Raw genomic sequence first — 26,792 nt, forward strand, 5'->3', positions numbered from 1 at the left:
TCTCTGGAAGTAATATCCAGAGGCTGATCCTGTAAACAAATCCACCACTCAGCTGAAGATTTGGCCTCTTGTTCCAGTAGAGAGCAGCCGTCTGAGTGCTCGTTACAGCTGAACAGATCTGAGGTCAGCTTTAACAGAAATGACCTACTTTTTTTAACTTCAAGACAACGTGCATTATTCCAGTTTGTTCTGCTGTGAAACCTCATCTTGTCCATAAGCAACGGACAGAAATCTTTTACCAACAATGTTGGAATACAGATTTAGTTTGACATGCAGTGCACCACTTGTGGAAGTGACTTGATGCAAGCCTCCAGACAAAAGAGAAATAAACTAGAAGAGTTTCATGGTCAAAGCAGTGTTATTAAAAAAACAAGTTCAACAATGTTGAATAAAATTAATTCTGATCACAGTTTGTTCTTTTATCATTATCTGGAATCCTGATCCCTTTAATAAATTCATGTAGTCCACATCACTTTGAAGGAATGTCATCCAAAAAAGCAGGCATCAATCATATTATGGGTTACAAAAGTGAAAACAGTCATAAAAAAACTTTGGCTACTTCATTTGATTATCTTGGGTTTGGCATTTCTCATCATGACGTCAGTCTGGTTTGGTTTGATTGACACCAGATGGGGGCGGGACCCGCTGCTCTTCCATCCTGTTGGACTGAGAACGCAGGATGAGACTAAAAAAGTCCTCGTTTGGAACCGTCGGACCTTTAGCTGTTGGACGAGGTGCAGCACACCTTTGGTCGTTCAGTCTGGAGCCCTGCAACGATCGCAGGCACAACACAACAAAGGTTAAAATTAATCAAGCTGAACAATAACTTCTTTGTACTGAAAATATCCTCCCAATTTGTTCATTTGAATTAACATTTTTATAGTTATAACAAATTAATTGTTAGAGAAGATTACATTATGGGTATATTACATCAAGTTCTAGTACTTTTTTAAACAATATATGTTACTAAGTCATTGATTGCAGTATTTTTGGACTGATCCTTGGTACTGGGTTTCTTTCTCACCTGGCACTTCACCAACATGTCGAAAAAGACATCATCTGCTTCAGGCTGATCAGCATTGTCCACGAGATGATTGTAGAGGGAGGGTGTGTGACTTGTGTTTGCAGCAGGAATTGTTGCTGTGAGGAAAAACAAACGTCAACATGTCCGCCGGGACTCGAGAGAGTTTGATCAAAAAGGGCTGGGCCTTATACGCCATTACCTGGTGCCGGGACTGGCTCTGTGCTGGAGGTGGAGGGTATATGCGGCGGGCTGCAGGTGCTGAGACGTAAGCCAGGAAAATGGCTGAGGCTGGCTCGTTGGTCGTCTAGACGACGGGCCTGGGAGCTGCCCAGCAGCTCCAGGAAATGTCCAGGATCCTGTGATGACGTTTCTTCCTTTGAAGTGGCTGAAGACAGATAATTACTGCAGTTAACCACTTTAAATCAGCTGTAAAATCTTTTGTAATTGTTGAAAGGACATACAAGAAATGTAGGTTCACTAACGCATTCATTTTTTTAAATTATTGTACTCTTAATCCCCAGTGGGGAAATTAATTAACTGCATTTTTCCCCATTGCACATGTGAGCACACGTGAGATAGTGGGCTGCCATCTAGGGCACCCTGGGGGTGGATGGGGGGGGGGGGGGGGGCAAATGAGAGTGGAGGCAGGTGTGGGCGTTTCACCTTTTCCACCCACATTTTGATGTCGTCGGTCCGAGGAGTTGAACCGGCGACCCTCAGATCACAGGCCCACCCTCTCTAGCCTCTGTGCCACCACCCCCCATTTTAAAGTAATTCTTGTAATTTTAAAGCAGCATTTTACTCCAAAACATTAAGCGTCTGTGAGTGTGAGCATGTTGCCACGATAAGTTTGAGTTTGTTGTTACAGAAAACTAAAATAAGAAAAATCTAGAAAGTAAGTAAAGTTCATAAATTCCGCTTTGTCTAACAAGGATGAAAGCACAACCTAAAGATTTTGGGTGGAATGTTACTGTAACTAATCACACAAACAACAGAGGATAAACTAACATAACACACATTTGCTGACTCGTTGCATTCACACCATGTGAGCCTCAACTGGAGGGGAATTCATCACATGCTCTCAGTTTAAAGAGAAGAATGTGACATTTATTTAGTCCTAAAGTGGTTTAGATAAAAAAAAACAAAAAAAAACAAAGAAAAGTTACATATGGTGTGAATGCTACTGAAAACAGGGCAGACTCACATTTCTCTACAGGTAAGGTAGAGGAAGGGGGGGGATGGGTGGAGGGATGGTTCTGGCCATCCAGTGTACACCTTTGGTCGTCCATTCTGCTGCTCTGGAAGCGAGAAAGGAGATCAAAAAAGCCGTCCTCGCCGATGGTGTCCTGTGGCCTCGACTGTGGCGTTAAAATCAAAACAAGCTGGCTTAGTTATACATATAAAAAATAAACATTCAAAGTTACAGAGGTTTTTGCTGTTACGGAGTAAAAGTGCACATTAGCTTGAAGAGAAGGTACCAAATTTAATGTGTTTTAAGTTCTGGGTTGTTCCTCACTCCAAGCAGCTTCTTTAGATTCAGACAACGTCTCATCTTTTCTTAAAACACTTATTTTTGTAGAAAGGATGCGTTTCTCACTCATTTCTTTAATTTCTGAAAAATATTTTAGACCAAATGAGACACTTTGGATGCATCATATAATGTGTCAGTAATTTATATGAGGGTTTTTTTTTTTTCCGGCTTTTAATCAAGTTTTTTGTTGCCAATTTTAAATGAAGTTAAAATAATCTACATGCTTTAAGTCTAAAAGTAATGGTAAACTTTGCAGAGTTTGTAAAAAGTACAGTTAGGATAAAGAGAAGCAAAGTTTTAATTTATAACTATTATTAGAATTTGTGCAACTTATTATAACTACTAATTCATTCACAGTGACATATGCACATATCGATTTCTAGGACTATTCATACAATTTGTAAGGATGCAAATTTATCTTAATTATCAGTCTTTACAGATAGAAAACAACTGGATCATGATGCCACAAGCCTTAAACTAATTTAATGTATCAAAAGTCATGTCTTGAACATGAGACAATGATCAATAATCCTAGACTGCCTCATTACATCCACCCATCTTCTAAATACTCAGAGAGGAAACATCTGTTTAGAGGTGAGGCTTTCCTGCAGGAGAGGCTGTGATGTAATGTGTCAGTAAATTAGAAGCACCTTTGGAGACGCCGATGAATCCCGCTCAGAGTCTGGGTGCTCGCTCTGGTTTTCCTCCTGATCTTTAGAAGACGACTTGTTGTTCTTCACCTTCTTGCTTTTCAGCCGGTGAAAAAGGAAAAGCTTGGTGGAGGCTTTTATTGTGTTTTTTGATGAACCAGCTAACAAGTGCTCCTCCCAGTCCTACACGAACACACAAGATTAGTACTTTACAAGGTGTACAGCAACAAATACCTCTGAAAGATTCATCCTGGCATTCTTGATGATGGGTTAAACAAACTGGGGTAAAAAAAAAAAAAAAAAAATCTGTTTTTAGACTGCCGTTTCTTTGAGACTTAAAACTTTCTCCTATGATGAATGTCACACAGACTTGATGTGGTGACGAATCTCCTCTTTCAGGTTTGTCAGGACGCCGGTTCTGTTCCAGGTTCTCTGCACTGCCTCTTCTCCTAAATGAAGACTTGCTCCCTGAAATAAACCCAAAACTTTAAACTCTGTCCAACACTTTAACAAGCGGCAGCAAACTTTTCGTAAAGCATTTGAACAAAATAAGAGCTTTATGAAGACATCATGTGACTCGTTCCTGGTGGACATCTTAATAGAAAGGCTTCAGAGGCATATACAAATGATCGCTCAAGCAGAATTCTCTCAGAAGCATTGAGTTACCTTGCAGGTTGAGGTAACCTTCTGTAACAGGGGAACAGTTTGTGTTGTTGAAGATGTGAGGCATGTTGGAGTTTGACTTCAGGTTTACAACCAGCCGTAGGTCTGACAAGTTCATCCTGGCTGTCGCCTCGCTGCCTTTATCTCCAGTCTGCGGCATTGACAAGGACAAAAAATGAAGTTGGCACTTACACTATACCCAAACCAATAAAGTAAATTATCCCAGATTCTGCAGTTCACTGTAGGATCACTAGATGGCGCTACAGCTCAATAAAAACTACAGAATGTCCTTCCAGACAGAAGGAATCCAGAAACAAGTCACCTCTTTGGCAATTTCCAGATGTTTTTCAGCAAAGTACATGGCCTGCTCATGATTCCCCAGGGCGGTGTGGGCATTTCCTAAGCTCCAGTACGCTCTTCCCTCACCCACTCTGCACAGAGACACGGCAAGAAACAGGCTGAGCAACTTTAACTGACATTATGCAAGAATTTGTATTTATCCAAACAGAGCACAACTGCAACAACTCCATCTAACATGAGCTCCTTTTACAGCTGGGACCCAAAAATGCTGTATTTATCACAATCGTACATCTGTGTGTATGTTCCACTGGGCGTACAAAATCCTCCATTATATTTAGTTTGAACGCAGACAAGTTCAACGATCTTTTTGAACGAGTTAAATAGAAATAATCTAGGAAAAGAACTTGAGAGTACCTGCTTCCTTTTTATACATTTCTAAAACATTTTCTCAAGTCTTTATAAAAAGAAAACGGCATCTCCATGTCATAAATTAAGAACCGTGCTAAACAAAAGCCTTTAAAAAGTGTAAACATATCTAAATGTTAAATGATATTTAACTGATATCACTGTTTGATAATGAGTGATTAAGATGTGTGCAAATTAAATAAACCCTTTAAATTCTCCTTTTTAAATGTATAATGGGGGTAGTAATAACACCACATAATTGGACCCATTTTAATTGAACTGCTCTAGGACCACCCACATTCAGAGCGTGCACACTTTTTACACTTCAAAGATAATTGCAGGGAAACTGGCAACAAACAGCCATGATGGTATACTGGTCATTGAGGTCCTGAGCGATGACCAGATGTTTGAGGTGATAATCTATGGCTCTCTCGTAGTCCTGCAGGAGTGTGTAGGTGTTGCCCAGACTGTAACAAGCTTGAGCCTCCACTGCTTTATCCTTCAAAAGTCGGGCCAGCTGCAGTGTCCTCCTGAGAGGAAGAGAGAAAAGGGAGGAGGAGGGTCAGACAGTGGTCATGGTGGGTGCAAGAAAACTATACTTAACAGTCTTTTTATTTTCAGTATATGTTGGTATCAGAGAATAAAAAAAGAGAACTTAAAAACTTGTGTATGGTGTTATTCTAATGTTATCTTAGCCATTTTGATGACTGTATAATGCTTACAAGTTTTAAAAAGTAGCACTTTTAGTAAAAAAAAAAAAAAAAAAAATCCTCTAAGTGCAACAAAGCTATTTTCAAGTGCAACTTTTTGTGTTTCATGTTGTAATTGATTGTATGTTCAGGTGTTTTCACTTGTGTTGCTGCAGTCAGAGCACAGTGGTTTTGTGTCCTCTTCTATACACGGCTTATCATGAGGTGAAAACACTGAGCCTCATATTTACTCACTTGTAGTGACCAGCTGCCACCTCAAACTGGCCAAGGAATATTTGTGCATTGCCAAGATTGCAGTGAGCCCTCCGCTCTGCAGACTTATCTCCAAACTCTTTTGCAACAAGAAGACGCTGCACAACAAGAAAAACAAACAAACAAAAAAAACAGCAGGATGCAAATTATTGTTAGTGAGTCCACCATTAACCAAACATTCTCAGTTAATGAAGGCAGAACTTGACTCTTTATGGTCATTCAATGAAAATTAAAATCTGGAAATGAAAATTAATTAACCATTTGCCCAAGTCACAGTGGTCTGCAACCTTTATCAAAAGAGCCATTTCTGCCTTTGTTCACTAAATTAAACGTGTCTGGAGCCACAATACCTGCTACAACTTTAATTCTCAACTGGTGGCCCACAGACCACTTTGTTGGAGGGTGCTTTTATGGCCAGTAGGGGTGACATTGTAAAGCTGAAAATATCTAATGATTTTAACATTAGTTGATATTTTCACATTTTAAGACAAAATAAAAGACAAAATTATTGTAAAGAAGGAAAAATACAAACCGGATTCCGAAAAAGTTGGGACACTAAACAAATTGTGAATAAAAATTGAATGCAATGATGTGGTGATGGTAAATGTCAATATTTTATTCGTAATATAACATAGATTACAGATCAAAAGTTTAATCTGAATAAATGTAACATTTTAAAGGAAAAATATGTTGATTCAAAATTTCACAGTGTCAACAAATCCCAAAAAAGTTGGGACAAGTAGCAATAAGTGGCTGGCAAAAGGAAATTATGCATATAACGAACAGCTGGAAGACCAATTAACACTAATTAGGTCAAGTGACAACATGATTGGGTATAAAAAGAGCTTCTCACAGTGTCGGTGTCTCTCAGAAGCCAAGATGGTAAGAGGATCACCAATTCCACCATTGTTGCACAGAAAGATAGTGCAGCAATACCAGAATGGTGTTACCCAGCGTAAAATAGCAAAGACTTTTAAGTTATCATCATCAACCATGCATAACATCATCAAAAGATTCAGAGATTCTGGAACAATCGCTGTGCGTAAGGGTCAAGGCCGTAAAACTCTACTGGATGCTCGTGATCTCCGGGCCCTTAAACGTCACTGCACCTCAAACAGGAATGCCACTGTCAAGGAAATAACAGAATGGGCTCAGGAATACTTCCAGAAAGCATTGTCAGTGAACACAATCCACCGTGTCATCAGCCGTTGCCAGCTGAAACTCTACAGCGCAAAGAGGAAGCCATTTCTAAGCAAGCTCCACAAGCTCAGATGTTTGCACTGGGCCAGGGGTCATTTAAAATGGAGTGTGGCAAAATGGAAGATTGTTCTGTGGTCAGGTGAGTCACGATTTGAAGTTCTTTATGGAACACTGGGACGCCATGTCATCCGGACCAGAGAGGACAAGGATAGCCCAAGTTGTTATCAACGCTCCGTTCAGAAGCCTGCATCACTGATGGTATGGGGTTGCATGAGCGCTTGTGGCATGGGCAGCTTGCATGTCTGGAAAGGCACCATTAATGCAGAGAACTATGTTCAGGTTCTAGAACAACATATGCTCCCATCTAGACGTCATCTCTTTCAGGGAAGACCCTGCATTTTTCAACACGATAATGCCAGACCACATTCTGCAGAAATCACAACATCATGGCTACGTAGGAGAAGGATCCGGGTACTGAAATGGCCAGCCTGCAGTCCAGATCTTTCACCTATAGAGAACATTTGGCGCATCATAAAGAGGAAGGTGCGACAAAGAAGGCCCAAGACGATTGAACAGTTAGAGGCCTGTATTAGACATGAATGGGAGAGCATTCCCATTTCTAAACTTGAGAAACTGGTCTTCTCTGTCCCCAGACGTCTGTTGAGTGTTGTAAGAAGAAGGGGGGATGCCACACAGTGGTAAAAATGGACTTGTCCCAACTTTTTTGGGATTTGTTGATGCCATGAAATTTGGAAACAACAGATTTTTCCCTTAAAATGATACATTGTCTCAGTTTAAACTTTTGATCTGTGATTTGTGTTCTATTCTGAATAAAATATTAGATGTTGGCACCTCCACATCATTGCATTCAGTTTTTATTCACAATTTGTTTAGTGTCCCAACTTTTTTGGAATCCGGTTTGTAATATGTTCTTGTCCAATTAAAAAAAATAAATAAATAAAACAATGAACTATGCAGGTCTATGTACTTTTTTTTTTTTTTTATTGTGGAAAATTTAAGCATCCTACTTCAAAGAAATAAGGCATAAAGTGAGAGTAAGTGTTTTACTTCTTCTATTAGTTCTAGTATTGACAAATTTTCAAAGGAAATGACAGAAAAACAGCTAAAACTAGCCCTTGTTGCCATTATAAGAACCAATAAAGTTCAGTTTAAAGTTATTTTTGGTCAAAGCTTGAAAGAGCCATGCAGAGAGACTAAAGAGCTGCATGTGGCTCCAGAGCTGCAGGTTGCAGTCCCCTGGCCCAGGATGAAACAAGGTGAAAAATATGTGTACTTTACCATATTAAAAAGTTTAAAACTTACCTTTTCATGTGCTGCTACTGCACTTTCAAAGTCACCCAAGAGATAGAAGGTGTTACCAAGATTCCCATAGGTACGACCCTGAGCTGCATGGTCACCAAACTCCTTCACCATACAAAGGTTTGCTCTTTGTCAAACAAACAGTCAAAAAAAAAAAAAAATACAAACCTCTTGTCACTGATATGTCATGGACTGTATAACTTTTATTCCAACTTGCTGTTCTACATGAAATATACAGAGATGAGATGAGCGCCACTGCTGTTGTGTTTAACCAGAACCAAGTCTGTGTTCAAAAGTACAAACACTATGAGGGACATCGTGTTGGGTTTATTTGGTTCAGAGTAAAGGTTGCAAAGTGAGGGGGTCTTATTGCTTAACAACTAATAAGCAAGACTTCCTAATCAATTTTGTGTAAATAATCCTAATTATTGACAGAGTATTCTAAAGTTAAGTAGTGTGAACGTTTACTGACCTGTTGTAGTGTTTGTTTAATATTTTTTAAATTAAAATTACAATAAAACTAGTTAGCTCGACTCACCCACTTGGCAGCCCTATGCATTCTTGCTACCTTTTTGCTTTGCACAGCTTCCCACCCATATATTCAAGTTGCTTATTTTCAGGACTGTAGCTTTAGGACGGACCCAGAACATGTGGAACGTTATAAAATGTAGCTCCTCTTGCTTAAGTTGGTGGTGCTAGTTTATATAATTTGCCAAGCACAAAAAAAGACAATCAATTTAAATAGTGAGCTCCATTATTTGTGGTAGAGTGAAACTAAGCATTAAAAATCCTGATTAGTCCAATGCAAAACTGATGTGTTCCTCATCCATCCTTATTTTTTGGGCTTCAGTCTCTGTAATCTGTTGCCATCTTCCTCCTGCAGTCTACAGTCAGCTGTTAACTATTTAACATTTTTCCTATGAATAACGTCATTTCCCAAGGCTAGGTGTGGTTAGAGTTTTAAACAGCTGTATGCAAACCCATTTGTGTTGTTTCAATACTCGCAATCCTTAAAAATGTGTGGGGTGAGAGCAACATAAGACTTATTTCAATGAATTACTATGAATTCTACATCCATGTTAGAGAACTTGAGAAAGAAAATAACTTGAAATGTATTTATTTAGTAAATACTACCGGTATACATTACACATCTGTCACCCTGTTTTATTACACCACCAGTCCCTCTGTATAACCCCACGTTTTTCAGGGCAAAATAAAACAGCCCGTGCAGATTTAAACAAGAACACCAACTCACTCGTAGTACTGTGCAGCTTTTCTTAGGGCAGTCCTAGCCTCCTCTGGAAACTCTCCTGGCTCACCTCCACTCCAGCAGATGCTCTTGCCCTTGGCATGGTAAACGTTTCCGAAATTATACAGTGCTCGAGCCTGCCCAACCTACAACACGCACAGCAGAAACCAGAGTGACTGTGGCTGTAATTATATACTTAAAATACACTGACATCTTGTTTGCATGCTGGCTGGCAACTAATGCATTTGCAAAAATGTTAAATGGCTGCACAGCATGTAATATAGTACAGCTGAAAACTAATCAATCCATTTGTTCTAATCAAATGGCCTTTTAGTAATCAAACCATAACTGAACTTTCACTGGCAAATTGCCAAAGTGTAAATCAACTTGTTTTATTTTTCCTTTTGTTTTACTGGTAGCCAAATAACTCTTGCTTTAAAACAAAAGAAAAAAAACAAGAGTACCGCATTTGGTACATTGTATGCCTGTCGACAAACCACTATACAGCAATCTATAGCAATGGCCTCAACATGAAAAGACCTGTATAACATTTGACCTTGATTTGTGACCTTGACTTTGGAGCTAAGGTGATGAAAAGTATATTGACGCTCCATCTTGTGATGATGCATATGTATATGAAGTTGCATTAAATTATCTTGAGAGGATCAGAAGTTATGGATGGGGACAGGGAACGTTTACAAATGGACATATGGACGGATACTATACCACAATGGATGGGCATATAATAAAAACACTCACCTTATCATACATGGCTCTTGTGATATCCAAATGTCTTTGACAGCAAACCACCGCTTCGTCATATCGTCCCAAAAGCTTTAATGTGTTCCCAAGGTTGCCACTGGCTTTAGCTTCACCAAGTTCATCGCCAATTGTTCTGGAATTAAAAAATAATAAAATAAAAACACATACATTAGGAGGCAAAGTGTACAAGTATGAAAACATGAAAACACAATGGCCAAGAAAATAAATTAAATAAAAGAATGAATTTTCCATCAATTTGTTCAAAACATATTTGTTGTAAAAACTATATTTTTGTACACAATAGCTACCTCAAGTCAAGAATCACAAGAAAGACCAATAATCTGTCCACTTGTGAAAACTTTTACCTGGTAAGTGTGAGGTCATGTCGATGGTACTCTAAGGCTTTATTATACTCTTGAAGGTGAAAGTAGGCATTTCCTAGTTGGCTGTAGATGGCACTAAGGATTTGAAGGTCTTCTGTTCCAACTTGTATGGCAGACTCAAAGAAGGACACACCTGAACGATAGTCCCCCGTCTTACAGAGTCGTTCACCTTCAAGGGCCAGGTCCAAGCATGATGCCTCCATCCTGCAAATACATGAGATCTTAACTATAGAATGCAAGATCACTCCTAGTTTTACTCACTATAGATTTGATCAGTAGGGCTGTAGGGTAGCATCTCCCAGGCTGAAACTGTTCGTAAACAGCATTTGTAAAAAAAAGTCTCCAAAATGTCCAGAGACGTTTGTGGGAGCTTTCAATTACCTTGTGTGAGTTGCAGAGGCTTTTAGCCTTGTTGCAGCTAGATCTGTATTTTGACACATGCAAGGGAGCTATTCTTATGTCAGGAATATCTAAAGCTACAGGCCCAAATATCTGGGTTAGCAAACAATGTCAATATTAATGATAAAAAACTGGTCCAATCTGTTAATTTCTAAAGTGTGTTCTAGTAGATTAAGGCTGACATGGTAGGTACAACGTGGATGATGTTGGTAATGAAATAATGTGAACACCCATAATTACAAATTTTAACAGCTTATTTAAGAAGGTGTCAGCAAGTGTAAAGCAGGCACCTCTTTTACCTGTATTTTATTAAGATGAAAGATTTGTCAATTAATGGGTTGCATGGTGGTCTGTTTTGATGCTTCACAAAGATATTTTTTCACACTAAACACTCTAAATGCAAAGACAGCAACAGTAAATGACAAGGGAAAAAAAAAAAAGTTAAACTCTTTTGAAAGCCAACTCAAGAGCTATAAAATCCAAAATAGGATAAAGCATTTCCTGCCTGTCATGACCACCAAGCACTAAAAATGCCACACTTACTCCGGAATGAAAATATGTACCTTACAATTTACCATAAACACAAAATAACCTCAGATGCGTCTGTGGTCAGGTCTACTATTTTAGAACCGCCTTTGTCTCTTGTGAGTGTCAAACCAATATCTTAAAAGCTTGAAACCACCATGACATGGAATCATACCCATAACACAGAAAGCAATGGTTGCAGCCATTAGGGCTTTTCTGCATGCAACCAAGAGAAAATGACCCTTAAAAGCCACTACAGACCTTCCTGATGATTAAACAAGCATCAAACACATTTTATTACATCTAAATGCTTATTTAGTCTCATATGAATGTTTGGTCATCTCCTCCTACATGTCTCTGCGTGAGTGCAGCTACGGAGTGCGCTCTCAGGACATTATTACCTGCAGTGTTCCCTCAATGAGGACTGAACTAGGCAAAAGGGCCTTCTCCTATTCTGCTCCTGTTTCCTGGAATATCTTACAAAAAGATTTGAAGCTCTCGACCTTGACCTCTCTAAGTGGCTTTAAGAATCTGTTGGACACCTGGCAGGGTCCAATGCTGACATGTTCCTGTTAGTTTTCTACATTTGTCTTGGAATCTAGCTGTTTTTTGTTTTGTTACCTTTTCCTTTTAGCCATCCTATTTGTTAAAAAAAAAAAAAAAAAACTGTAGTATGCTTTTTTAGAACTGTTTATTGTTGTTGCTGTTGTCCATTGTTGTCATATTTCTTTGTTGAAATCAGGTCTCTCTTGTAAATGAGTCCTCGAGGCTCAATGGGATTTACCTGTATAAATAAAGGTTGATTGATTGGTCTCATTTAGATGAAACAAATCAAAGCAGGGAGCTTATGTTGATTGACATCTCCCACCATAAATGAATTATGTGCAGATTCTTAGATGCTGGTGTACTTGGCATTGTTGTGTTTTAAAAACTAGACATGAATGAATCTATCTGCTGTATGCAAGTAAAATTATCCAGTTGTGGTTTAGAAACTTACAGCCATCTTCACAAAGTTATTTACCGGTACTTGTGTTAAAATAAAACCAGAGTGTGTGTGTTTGTTTAATTCTGAAAGCAAAAGATCTGCAATGATGCAATTTGTACACATTTCAATGGAGTGTTGTGCATGTGCACGTACTCCAAAATATGTAGCATAATAATTGTCATAACAGTGAAAACATTTTTTAACCAGATTAACAGAGAGAAGGTATGGAACACCAAAATGCTCAAAATTAAATAAATAAATAAAGCATTATGAAATAAGTATCTAAGCTCATTATTATGAAAAAAAAAACAAAAAACATTTTTATTCTATTCCATAATTGTGTTTTTCATAATGGCTCATTTATTTCACAAGGTCACTTTTCAGCAGAATGACTTCAGCTGTCAATCAACGTCAGTGGGTTGGACCTTCACGCCCACTGGCTGATCCTTCACATCCATTAGTTTTCCTGAGTACCTGCTCACTGGTACAGCTAGCATAGCAGCTAGCAGCGACTTGCTAGGTCAACAGTCATGAATGATGGCAGAGATGCATGAACTTTGTTCAGCTCTGGTAACTTTAGCAGATCAAATTGAGAGGACTGATACAGGCGCCATGACAAAAAGTGATGGACTGCTATCGATCGGCGCCATGGGAGCACGCACAGGAGGACTCGCTGTTTTAGTTCTTTGAATACAAGATCAACACTAGCTGTACCAGTGAGCAGGTATTCAGGAAAACTAATGGAAGTGAAGGATCAGCCAGTGGGCGTGAAGGTCCAACCCACTGACGCTGATTGACAGCTGAAGTCATTCTGCTTAAAAGTGGCATCATGAAATAAATAAGCCATTATGAAAAACAAAATTATGAAATACATTTTTTTGTTTTTCATAATGAGCATTTTAGTGTTCCATAAGAAGGGGGAAGTTAAACTGACGAAGAACAAATTGTAACTACAAAGCATTGAATCAGATCAACTGTTTTCTGATTGTAGATAACAGATGAACACGTGGAGCCCTGCGAGGAAGCCAGTTTGGCTTGTTTTTGCATGAAAGCATCTAGTCCTTGAGTCTTCAAGTATAGAGCTTGGGCTTGTCCATCTCACACATGCAGCTTTGATGTGCATTATTTGCCTAATCACTGCAGGTCTTTTGGACTGCCGGTACATAGAAAACACTAACAAACATTCAGTAGACAGTATGTCCTTATAAAAGTCTTGGACACAAAAAAAAAGTATGTCAATTTTAGACTTAAGTTAGCAAAAAAAAATAATAAAAAAGCTCTGCGACCCACTTCACAGATGTGCTTTTAGAGAGAAGGGTTGTGCCAAAACCTAAAAAAAACCCTAATAAAACCCAAACATCTGAGTCAGCAGAACTGCACTGCCAATCAGCACTCGAGCCCAAAATATGAGTTCCTCAATGAATTTCACAATCCACTCTCTCTTTCTGCACTTTGGATCTAACCAGATTTGCTACAAGCCTAGCTGAAACCAAGCATGTTTGAATCTGTTGCAAGTGATTACATAAGCTCTGTCCTTGCGGGTCAGACCAACTGAAATTCTGTCTTCACTTTAATCTCAACCACTCACCAGTGAAATGTTGTGGCTATATCCACAGACAGACATGTAAACACCTGCCAGAATACTTTAAAACTGATGTGTCCAGAGCTACAATTTTGCCTCAATGACACACACACAAATACGCAAACACACAAGCATAAAAAATAAAAAAAATCCTAAAAAGGTAAAAACAATCCCAGCTGTGGCTGCATGATGCCAGCTAATACGTGAGTAAATCCATGGGATTACTTCATAACACTGTAAAACAAATCCAGTCATGCATGGCTGCAGAGGATTCACTCTTCAGCAATGCAAGCAAGGAAAATCTGAATTTACTTAATGAGTTATAGTGTGAAAAAGTTAAAAAGCAATTCCCACACACTGACTGATCTATTGTTACTGACTCATCCTAAATAAACTATAAAAGTCAAGACTAAAATGGCTTTTTCTTAAAAAAAAAAAAAATAAATAAACTAAAACTTTAGCTTTGAAATACTGCTTTAAGACTCTTAAGCATATTTCCCAGCATCAGGTAGTTACCAACTAAAGTTTGCCTTTTAAATATGACTTCTGAGCTCTTAAGTAAGACTTTACTGAGAACTACAACTTCATGCATTTTCTCTCTGCATGTGTCCGGCTCCTCCAGTAAACTCTGCTAATGCTTAAGGAAATGATTGGGTAAGGTTAGGGTTAAGCTCTGCCACCTCCAGCAGTTAAGGACAAGATGAACAGAAGTCCACTTCAGAAATCACAGCTTCAGTCTATGACTATGTATAAATTAATACTATAAAAATGCTAATATTGAATTTATTATAAAATGCATAAAGTTTACAACTGAAAAGCTTATAATTCTGTATGCACGTAGTTTGCCTGAACACACCCTGGCATCAGAGTGGAAGTATTTAATTTCAGTTGAACAGCAAACATATTTTTCCTGAAACAGACACTGAATAAGAAGGTTCCAGAGAAAAACATTCTTTTAGCTCTGCATATTTCTGAATGTTGATGTACTGCAGAGGCTTTTTTTTTTTTTCCCCTTCTTCTTTTTTCTCTTCTTTGAATAAGTTTAAGACAAAAGCATACAGACCGAATGACGTATTGGTTTAAATCTTTGGACATACCCTTTAAAAAAATGTTTTATTTTACAAACATGCTTTCTGGCATCACAAGAAAATCCATTACTCGCTCACAGTGAAGTCACAATTAAACACAAGCTCACGTACCTGTTGCCTTTCCCCATTCTGATGCACTTAATGAAGGCTGACACAACGGACATTTCAAGCTTCTCACCCTCTGGAGTAAATGTTGCTTTTTCTGCACAACATTTTCTTCCTTCATGTACATGCACATAACGCATTCAACTACTGACTGGTAAATACAAAAAGAAAAAAAAAATCCCTTTGAACCTGCTGGTTTCTTTGAGAGAACCTTGCTAAGTGGTTGTCACAACAAAACAAAAGACTTAATCCTCTCAGCATTCGAACTGACCTTAATGGCCAAGTGGCGGTCAGGGAGACCTCTAGCTGAGGTGAATACGGATTAACACCAGATTGTTACGGAGTAGAAAGTACTTAAAGAGCAATGTGCCAGGTTGCCATGTTTAGCGGATTGATGGGTTTCTCTGACAAGAACCCCACTGGTAACCTTATCGATAAGTCACCTGATGCCGTGTGTCAGATCCAATTAGTCTAGGATTCAATGGCAATTATAGCCTTGTTGTGCGGCTCCAGTAAACCTTAGGGTTATATGCACAACACTACCTAAAGTAGGAAGCAGGTTCATCCCTAATGGATGACATTTTAGTCTTGACCTTTTAAACATGTTTTGTCTGGATCATAATTTACAATTTAATGAGAATGAATTTCTCAATAGCCAGTAACTCTTTGAGCATTCACCACAGGAGCATAATGAAATATTAAATCAGGCAACCAGAAATAAAACTACAATATTGCTAACTGGTCTGTTGACAATCCAGAACGCCACTTATCTGGACCAACAAGTCTTCTACGGTGAGTAAAAACCTGTTTCCATGTACCAGAGAAGCTACTACTTCAACTGAACAATAACCCAATCTTAGTGCAGATCATACCTGCAAACTCAAGGGTTGAAAAAGGTGACAAACCTAGCATTACAATCAAAAGTTTAGAAGTTCCTTTCTACCTTGGTACCACAATTTATATCAGTTCATAACTTTTATTCCCCTTTCCTTCACAGTCCACTTGGAATAACATCCATCTCATTCTCCCATTGTTTTCCTGTCCATTAATCCTTCCCCAAACAATTTTTTTTTACCAATTTTACTTTCCAGAAAATTTGTGTTACTTGGGTTCTTTCTCCCTACCATTATATTTCTCCTTTAAGGTATTCTCTATAACACCACCAAAATCTTGGTGTATGTGGCAGCTATATTGTTCAAATTTTGATGTAGCGCAAAGCTAGAGGCATAAAATACAGACGCACATTCTCAGAACACACCATTGGTTGGTTCTCTAACCATCTCTCAGATTGGAGGCAATGTCGGAGGCAACATAATGGTACTTCCTCCAGTTATTTAACAGTCAACAATGGTGTACCACAAGGCTCAATCTTAGGACCCACCCTCTTTACAATCTACATATGTAATGTAGGTTAAAACATCCCTGATGCATCCATACATTTCTATGCTGATGACAGTTGTTTATTGTTGAGCTCAAACAGTTGATAAGGCTTTCCAGCTTTTGCAATCTCTATTCAACATCATCCAGTTTAATTTGTTCAGCCTCAAACTTGTCCTAAATGCCGACAAAACCAAAGGGATGCTTTTTTCAAACAGGAAGTCGGTCCCAGCAGTTCTTCCTCTAATTTCATCTTCAAACGGTGTCCCGATTGAGTTTGTTGATTCCTATAAATATTTGGGTATCTTGGTCGACTCGCATCTCTCTTTTAAGCCCCATGTGGAAAACCTAGTAAAAAAACTGAAAGTTAAACTGGGTTTCTTTTTCAGAAACAGATCCCAGTGTTTCCCCTACCATTATACAGGCGGGGTGCCCCACCCCGTCAACAGAACTGAGCACCCCGCCTACCAAACTGAACATGCCCCTCCCACTCGGCACTGACATATCACTAAGCTAGCGGTGCAAAATACTGGCTCTCTAGCTAAAAAGCCAAAGGCAGCACTCACATTGCCTCTTCCCTCATGTTGAATGCCCCCCACCCCAGCTCAAAAACTGTTAGTACAAGCTGCGCTCAGACATGTCTCTGTCCTCCACCATAAGCAAAAATCATGGATGAGATGAGCACCCTGCCAAGGCAAGCTAACTAGGGGAAACACTGGATCCTGTCTAACTCTGAATGCTAGGAAACGCCTTGGATCTGTGACCTTCCTTCCCTCCACTGATTACGGTGACATTATTTACATGAACGCTCCTACAAGCACCCTGCAGATGTTGGATGCTGTCTATCATGGTGCACTAAGATTCATAACTGGCTGTGATTATCGCACCCATCACTGCACCCTGTATTCACTGGTTAACTGGACATCATTAACTTCACGCAGACTCTCTCACTGGTACATTTTCATCTTTAAATCACTTCTTGGTCTGCTGCCTTCATACATCTCCTCCTACATGTCTCTGCGTGAGTGCAGCTACAGCGTGCGCTCTCAGGACATTATTACCTGCAGTGGTCCCTCAGTGCGGACTGAACTAGGCAAAAGGGCCTTCTCCTACTCTACTCCTGTTTCCTGGAACAGCTTGCAAAAAGACCTGAAGCTCCCGACCTTGACCTCTCTAAGTGGCTTTAAGAATCTGTTGGACTCCTGGAAAGGCCCAATGCAGACATGTTCCTGTTTTTAGTTTTCCCCATCGCCTTAGAATCTAGCTGTTTTGTTACTTTTTTTGCCATCTTGTTTGTAAAAACAATAAAATAAATATCTGTATGCCTTTTTTGTGGCTGTCTATTGTTGTCACTGTTGTCCATTGTTTTCATAATTCTTTGTTGAAATCAGGTCTCTCTTGTAAATGAGTCCTCGAGGCTCAATGGGATTTACCTGTCTAAATGAGGTTGAATGAAAACTAGCTAAGATGCTAAAGACAGTGGTTCACTTCTCTCATGCATCCGAACCTTCACCCCGGTCAATAACTAAATAGTGGTAAGCTAGCCCACAACACGAGGTCTCCCCCTCCTCCCCCTGCCCCATTGACAAAAACCCTCGAAGAGATGAGTGAACTGCTAAGCCAAGTGACCAACTGAGGAGGAATGTTCTTTTTTAAAAAGGGAAATCATGCCACCACCCCGAAAAAAAAAAAAAAAACCCTCTTCGGATCTACACGATTCACATAAATGACATATTTTAGTTTGAAATCTGTGAATTTTGCCGAAAAGCAACAAGTTTGCAGGTATGGCAGATGAAAGTAATTTAAGAAGGTCAAATAAAAGACATTTACTTTCTAAATGCCTTTTCTAGCAATAGCTTTTGAGAATAGCTGCTCAAATTCAATTTGCATTTCTCACCAAAGCACAAAATTACCAACGTATATCTAACGTCATCCTGTCAAATCTGGAATACAAAAGATGTCAGCTAGACCAGCAAATACCAAGTTACCAGATAGTATCATTAACCTGCAGGGTAAATTCAAATATTCGCAGCGAAACAGAGATAATGGAATTCTTTCAGAGGATAAATAGAATGACAGTTTGCCGACTAGATGGGACTTGTACGCATTGCTTTAAATGACTATGGGGTGATGCAATTTGTTTTTTGCTACCCACCAAGAGTTTTCATACATAATTTCATACAAAATTGAGCTCCTTTATCTAAAACTGCTACCAACTAAGCCATTGCATCATATTAGATATATACCAGAAAAAAAGGAATCATATATCAACCATAATGTCAAAAATGTAACCATTTCCTGCAATCAGGTGCTCAATCTTATGAAGCTTTAATTTTATCCAGAAAAGATTTGTAATGAGGAAATTGTGGACCTCCCATTGTCTACCTAAAATTATTCACCAGTTAGTTAATATTGTGTCAGATTGCAATCAGAGATACAGTATCCTTAAACAGAAAGGACACTGAAGCCACTTAGACACAAAACACGCAAACTGATTGACCAAATATAGTAAAAAAAAAAAAAAAAAGCAAGATAGCACTATTTCTGAAATCTCAAATCAGTTAAATTTAAATTCAAGAAATAGACCATTAATAAATCCATTTTTGAATTGCAATCCACATTAAAATAAATGACAATATCACGTGAACACATTACAGTAACTTTCATTGCATCAGTTAACTGGTAACTGTACTAATGACCAATTTATTTAAGAATCTATAACTGTAAGCAATTCAGCTAAACAAAACAAAATACAATTACTACCATAATATTTATTTGAGGAAACGACTCGCAGTATTTTTCCCATTTTGTCCCAGTTTTTATCAAATGTATTTCAAATACTTAAAAAAAAGACTGGATTCTAGATGTTCATATTAAAAAGGATATAACATATATCTTTCTACAAATTTGTACCTTAACAACATTAAACATGCACTGTACCTCTAATGAACAGGAAATAAAAGCTCTGTGTCCCGAAAGAATGTCATACATGATAATCAACCCAGTTCTGACAGAAGCCTAGATGAACACGACTAGGGAAGGATCCACATTATGAATTTTTGTCAAGTGCTAAACTCAAAGACAAACAAGTTTATTTTTATTTATCATCATCGTCATTATTAGTATTATTAGAAAACTAATGGCAATTCATAGATTCAGCTTTCACACCATTTCTGTCTCAATTCTTACCTTGAAACTTACACTCCTGAGAAAGACTGAACACTCAGTCATACTCAGTGTCTTCTTGTGATGACAAAATCATATTGGCAAAAAAGATGGGGGAAGATGCAGATGGTCAAAGACTTGAACCAGCATTGCTTCAAATAACTTGGGATTTGCAATGTCCTGAATGACAGGGAATCTACATCAGCACAATTATATTCACAGCTGCACAATGATGACACACATTTTCCAAGAGCTATCACTTCAAGTTCATGTTATTAAAAATTCTCATTCCCTTTGCAAAAAGCAGTAAATATGTAGGATTTACAGAAAATATTTTTCTGACACCAATGAGGTTATATTTTAGGGGAATTGTTGCTTTAAGACACAACTTGTTATTAAGACGAGACTCATTATTATAATGAATGCATACATTTAAAAACACAAACGGCACTTTCTACACAATATGCATTCAAATTATGTTTACTTGTAATGCTGACTGTGCCAAGAAAGTCCCTCAGCTTCTCCTCTTTGAGCCTGAAAGACACTGGAGGAAGGACTAATGCTGTGCATTCTGAATTCCAACTGAAACTTTAGATAAAACAAAAGTTCCTGATATGAGCATCATGGTTTGATCAGTTTCACACACACACCACTGGACTGGGGTGTGCTGGGTTTAGTGAACAAGCTGTATGGTTTGCCTCTTTGTTGATGTGAAAGGATCTACATGTCATGACCTCATTCTTCTGACTGAAGTGTTTTCATCCCCAAAAACTGTCTGCATTAATTTCTTTGGTTGCATCATTTTCCATGAACTGCAGTGTAGAGCACAAAACTCCTTTAAAAGAAAGCATGTTCTAATGTCCTAAGCATGATGACTCATAACATTGAACTCAAAAGCTAATAACATCTGGAACCATTGGCATCAGAAGCATTTGTAATGTGGAAGGGAAACACTGATGTGGTCTGGGGGTCATCCTCCAGAAAATTTTGAACAAAGTAGATTCATTCATTCAACCTTTATTTAGACAGGTAAATCCCATTGAGCCTTGAGGACTCATTTACAAGAGAGACCTGATGATGATGCCAGATGTCATTTCCTGCATGCTGGTGTATTTTAATTGGTTGTTAAACATCTATGTTTACCTACATAAGTAAACATAAATGAACACAAGTGCCAAGATGGCCATGCTCATGGAAGCTGCAGCTTCACAGGCTCCCGATGCGATCCCGGTTTTTAGGAGTTTTGAAATTGACGCTGAGCCCGACTCCGCATGCTTTATGCGTGTGAATTATAGCTGAACTGAACTGAGAATAAGAGCAGATTTACCACAGAATACAGCAGCGATCAGCAATGATCTCATATCTGTGATCAGCAGAATGCAGATCCTAAAGTCATCTACCTGGAAGCTCCAGCAGAGGCGCTCTAACGGGAAGAGGAAGCGCTGCTCCCGGCTTAAGAAGCGAGGCTGCCAGGCTGGGGTGGTAGTAAGGATAAAAACTAACGTTGAGGCTGTCAGACTAAAGATACTCTCTCTCTTTCTGTCGAACGTCCGCTCTTTGGACAACAACATGGATTTGCTTTGTCCGAGAGTGGGTTCCTCAGAGGAGATAAGGAAATGTTTAGTGCTTTGTCTCACAGAATCATGGCTTAACAGCAACGTGCCGTACTCAGCGTTCCAGCTGGATGACAGACTTTTTTTTGAGTAGGTCGCTGCAGTGAGCTAACGGGAAAGTCACAGGGAGGCGGAGTATGCATCATGCAAGTAAAATTTGGTGCACAATCTACTCTGATAAACAGAACAAAACATATCGTTTTGCATTGTGGCCAAACAGTTCGATTTTGCTTTCATCTGACCAGAGCACCTTCTTCCACATGTTTGGTGTGTCTCCCAGGTGCTTGTGGCAAACTTTAAACTGCACTTTTTATGGATATCTTTGAGAAATGGCTTTCTTCTTGCCACTCTTCCATAAAGGCCAGATTTGTGCAGTGTATGACTGATTGTTGTCCTATGGACAGACTCTCCCACCTCAGCTGTAGATCTCTGCAGTTCATCCAGAGTGATCATGGGCCTCTTGGCTGCATCTCTGATCAGTCTTCTCCTTGCTCAAGATGAAAGTTTAGAGGGACGGTCAGGTCTTGGAAGATCTGCAGAGGTCTGACACTCCTTCCATTTCAATATGATTGCTTGCACAGTGCTCCTTGTGATGTTTAAAGCTTGGGAAATCTTTTTGTATCCAAATCCGGCTTTAAACTTCTCCACAACAGTATCTCGGACCTGCCTGGTGTGTTCCTTGGTCTTCATGATGCTCTCTGCACTTTGAAATGAGAATATCACAGAGCAGGTGCATTTATACGGAGACTTGATTACACACAGGTGGATTCCATTTATCATCATCAGTCATTTGGGACAACATTGGATCATTCATAGATCCTCACTGAACTTCTGGAGTGAGTTTGCTGCACTGAAAGTAAAGGGGCTGAATAATATTGCACGCCCCACTTTTCAGTTTTTTATTTATTAAAAAAGTTTGACACATCCAATAAATGTCATTCCACTTCACGATTGTGTCCCACTTGTTGTTGATTCTTCATAAAAAAATAAAATTTTATATCTTTATGTTTGAAACCTGAAATGTGGCAAAAGGTTGAAAAGTTCAAGGGGGCCGAATATTTCTGCAAGGCACTGTAAAATAGCATCTTGGGGGCCAGATGTCAACGAGGGCCACATTTGGCCCCCGGGCCTTGAGTTTGACACACATGCCTTAGACACTCATCACTGCCTGATGCCCTCAACAGATTCAATGCACACTTTGGTGCTGGGTAGTCTGTTCAGGTTTTCAGACTCACCTCACCACTGGAAAAAGAGTTTTTCAACGTGACTTCAGCCGAAGTGAGGAGTACTTTCAAGAGAATTAATCCTCACAAAGCAACTGGCCCAAACAGCATGCCCGGGAAGGTGCTGAAAGACTGTAAGGTACTGGCTGACATCTTTAACTCCTCACTCACCCTGGCAACAGTTCCCACCTGCCTGAAGACTGCCACCATCATCTCAGTCTCAAAGAGCTCTACAGTGACTGGTCTGAATGACTACCAGCCAGTAGCTGAGGTCTTTCTGTGTGGAGTTTGCATGTTCTTCTTGTGCTTGCATGGGTTTACTCTGGGTACTCTGGTTTCCTCCCATAGTCCAAAAACATGCATGTTAGGCTGCCTTCAGGCCCAGGCCTCCCTTTCAAAAGACATCGCTCAATGGGATTTGGCTGGTTAAATAAAAGGTTAATAAATAAATGTATAATTGATGTAATGCCTATGTCTGGAACATAAGTTCCTCTTAAAATTCTAAATATCCATTAGGTTTAAATTTTGCAAAGTTGAATGTGCATTTGTTCCCTTTAGTTTCACTTAAGTGATAATTGCTCATTTTAAATTTTGGCAAAGTTCCAGTTGGGGACATTGTTTTTTCTTATTGCAACATGGAACCTGAGACAAAGAACTAATAAAGCATATCTAGTTCATTTCAACAAATTATCAAATAACTGTTGATGTGAAAGGCAATGTAAGTAGAAGGAACAAAAATAGTTTTTCTCAGTAAATCCAAGAAAAATCTTCATATTAAAAATTATGTGCAAGTTTTTTACTAAAAAATGCTGAAAGAAGGGAAAGGACGACAAAGCTGAATAATCTAGTCTGAACAGGAAGTGAAGTAACTACTGCAAATCTGTACAGCTCAGTGAATTAAAATGTCAAAACAGGGGAAAACAAGCACAAGGGTTGTGTATTTTTCTGTTTTTAGTTGGTAGCAACACCAAAACTCCTTAATATATTCTCTGAAGTACAGAAAACGTCTAATTTTTAACAAAGTCCCTTTTATAGTAGTGCCTCAACAAATATTGATTTTTTTTGCAAGCACCAAGCCTAAACTGCAAATGTTGACTTTATTTTTCAATGTAATACAAAACATGAAAAGTTCTTCTGTGTACAAAAGGAGCAAAATTAAAATAACCTTTCTTGGAAAGGCCTTGCTTGAAAACCAAAACTTCATTTAGTCACATACTTGCTTAATAAAAGGCCTAATGTGGTTTCTTAAATATGAATACGCCCAACCAGACCCTCTTCAAATTAAGGGATGCTCTCTAAAGATAAATGTTTTCCCTTTTTGAAGAAATCTAGTGAGAAAACTGTCATTAGCGACTTTAACTTCAATCTTATTTTGGGAAAACGAGGAAAACTTTGATTCAATACCATGAACCGCTTTGTGGCCTTTAATTACTGTGTACCCTAAATTAGTTGAGTAAGTTGGATTTTTCTTATTGCCCACTGCCATAATGTGAAAAGTGGGCGATCATGTTGTAGCCAATGTGTGCTTGTGTTTCTGTCAGTTACAAAAATCTCATGTACCACTGGAAAAAGTTTAAAGAAACTTTAAATGGTAACTGGACTGTGCTTATACAAGTCTAATATAGCGCCTTTCTATCTTATCAAGACACTCAAAGTGCTTTACAAAACAATCTATGTACTCATTTACTCATTCAAACAGCACTCTACTACATCTATACAAAGAATAATCAGTATCAGTGCTTTGTCACATTCATACACCGATGAGACGTATATCGGAAGCAATGAGGGGTTCAGTGTCTTGCTCAGGGACACTTCGGCATGTGACTGCTGGTGGAATTGAACCCCCCAACTCTTGCACTGGAGAACGATTGTTCTAACCACTCAGCTACACAAGTAATTTCAAGGAAATAATCATTGGATTTGCATCTACAATTGATTGTTTATCGTCAGCTTGATTCAAGATGGCCAACACAGCCAATTAACCTTAAAAAAAACAAACAAAAAAAAAAAAACACCAAACTGGCTTTAACTCAAATTTACAGATACTGATGTAACTCTCAGTATAGTTGTAATGAACACCGATTCCCAACACATATTGTGAGCGATAGGGGTTGAACGACTACATAATTTTTAAACTCGACATTAACATAATAAAACTCGAGTAGAACTAGAGTACTTGATGACATCATAGGATCTAAAAATGCAAAAATAAATAAAACTGCAAAAAAGGTAATTTACAAAAAAAAATACCAACAAAACATTGGGAGCGTATATTATGCTCCTACCATTTATCATACTGCAAATAAGTCACAGGAAAAGCAAAACTATTAGTTATTATTATTATTAAGCTGCAAAAGTGAAAGAAACGTACGGCACATAAAAAACTAAACTAAAAACAGTGGGGCGGTCGACCACCCTGCACCACCGCCCGCAGTGGTGTGCATTAGGTTTAGAGATTAATATGTTTATAGGTTTAGAGATTAATATTTTTTGCTTTTTGTTTGTGAAACAAGGTCAGTGGAAGCTGGTTCTGGTTCGGTCGATTGGACCCAGTGTTACACCATATTCTGTGACATGCAACAGTGCATGCAACACTGCCCCCTACAGTCACAATATACGGTGGGCACAGAATATGGTGTAACACCGGTTCCCAACAAGCTCCAGTCAGGAAGTTGATTCATTTTCTGTTTCCTTACGGTAGTTGAACCGGAAGAATCATCTTTAGTGAAATATTTCCATACTATTGATGCATTTCTACCCGTTTGCCAAGACTGGGCCTACTCTGCTCCAACTGTCTGCTTGGAGGAATCCATTTTGTAGCCCGCGCCCGGTGCGGATCACGTGACACGTGACGCAATGACGTAACGGCGACGTAATGACGTCACTACGAATACACGATGTGAAATTTAAAAACTCGATAGAAGTCCTATAAATCGATGTGTCGATTACTCGAGTGGTCTGTTAAAGTTCTAGTGAGAGAACAGATTATAAACGTTCAGTTTCGTCCGTAAACGTTTAACATTTTGCCATACTTTGAGTCACCTCCGTCTGTTAGCAAAATAGCTCACAATGAAACTTTCAGGGAAAAATCTTTGGATCTATAACTAAACATCAGTCAATCCAACATGAGCCAACACAAAACTGCCTATAACTCAGTCAGTTTGACAAAGATTGATTCAATTTGGCGTGGTAGTAGCTGAGAGTCCTTTAAACACAATCTGAGCGTGACATCTCGCGATATGTTACGAGACAGGGAATAACGTTATTAAGATAGTGTTTGCCATATAGAAGATGCCTTCACGGAACATTTTCGTTTGATATTTTTTTCAATTAAGATCATTGTATAGTGCTCTGCGGGTATAAAACAGAAAAAAGGGCGACTTTCTTAAGAAATGGCTCCAAGTCTTCGTAGTGATGACTGTTTGGCAAATTATGACTACTAGAAAGCTGGAATTGAGTCAGTTTGTCTCCGACATGCTGCGGCATGCAGCCTACGTGTTTTACCGGGACAGTGACGCGAAGACGTTTCGTCTTTTGACAGTTTTTATAAAGTACAGACGTTTTTTCTAAGGAGCGAAATGAGCCAAAGAACTAAGTTTAGCCGTGTTTAATGAATTTCTTTGCGCACGACACTTACCCCCAAAACTCCTCCAGCTTCAGAAGAGGAAGAAAAAAAAAAAAAGATAAGTTTATCTCCGGTTGTTTACAACCTCTCTGCTCCGTCCAACATCTGGGAGGAACATATCTCGGCTCGCTGACTCGGGAAGTTTTTCAGGCTCCTCCTCGCGCGCTCACAATCTGACTCCAATTAAGATTCAGCTGCTGCCTTCAGGAGCCGTGGGAAGTTTTGCAATCGCTCGTAAAGGGGATCGAACTGTCGAGCTTTAAATGGTGCGTCAAGAAACAAGGAAGGCGAGTAAACGTCCACTGAGTCATATTCATGCAAGGAAGCGTTTCGCAGAACTTGAAGTGATTCCGCTGAAATTAAAAGCCCGAGGCAGAAGTTAGAGTCAAAGCTCTCTACTGCCCTCTGCTGCTCAAATATATTATTGATATAATATTAATTAATTAGGATTACGTAGTAACATTTCCGTTACAGTAGAAGTGCATCTAAAAAAAATTACAATAACGTGAAAATGTTATATTTGTTGTCAACCATTTTATAAAGTGAAACGCATGCATTACATAGATGCATTACACAGAGTGAAAAATTTTCAAGCCTTTGTTCATGGTCATCAAAATGACAATAAAGTACAAATAAATTAAACAAAAGTCAGTCAT

The 26,792-nt window shown here is 38.9% G+C and overlaps 1 protein-coding gene across 1 annotated transcript; it reads right to left on the reverse strand.

Annotated features, from left to right (window-relative positions):
• Positions 1–419: 419 nt before the first annotated feature.
• LOC119430581 (G-protein-signaling modulator 2) lies at positions 420–26,292 on the reverse strand. The gene is made up of 15 exons (XM_037698013.1): positions 26,149–26,292; positions 10,432–10,653; positions 10,064–10,199; positions 9,311–9,450; positions 8,059–8,182; positions 5,518–5,633; positions 4,948–5,103; positions 4,191–4,299; positions 3,872–4,019; positions 3,576–3,673; positions 3,206–3,388; positions 2,229–2,382; positions 1,224–1,409; positions 1,025–1,140; positions 420–768 (listed from the first exon to the last, which is right to left on the reverse strand). The coding sequence occupies exons 2-15, from the start codon at positions 10,650–10,652 to the stop codon at positions 601–603; spliced, it is 2,055 nt and encodes a 684-aa protein (XP_037553941.1). The 5' UTR covers position 10,653; positions 26,149–26,292; the 3' UTR covers positions 420–600.
• Between the last annotated feature and the right edge of the window lie 500 nt (positions 26,293–26,792).

The sequence above is a fragment of the Nematolebias whitei genome, chromosome 3, assembly GCF_014905685.2.
Source record: "Nematolebias whitei isolate Nwh7 chromosome 3, NemWhi1, whole genome shotgun sequence".
Classification (NCBI taxonomy): domain Eukaryota; kingdom Metazoa; phylum Chordata; class Actinopteri; order Cyprinodontiformes; family Rivulidae; genus Nematolebias; species Nematolebias whitei.

Excerpts from the sequence above, each read along its gene's own strand:
- LOC119430581 (XM_037698013.1), bottom strand. The coding sequence starts at position 10,652 with ATGGAGGCATCATGCTTGGACCTGGCCCTTGAAGGTGAACGACTCTGT. Across the intron at positions 2,383-3,205 it reads ATTCATCGGCGTCTCCAAAG|TCGAGGCCACAGGACACCAT; the intron begins GTGCTTCTAATT and ends TTAACGCCACAG. Across the intron at positions 1,410-2,228 it reads TACCTTACCTGTAGAGAAAT|CCACTTCAAAGGAAGAAACG; the intron begins GTGAGTCTGCCC and ends ATCTGTCTTCAG.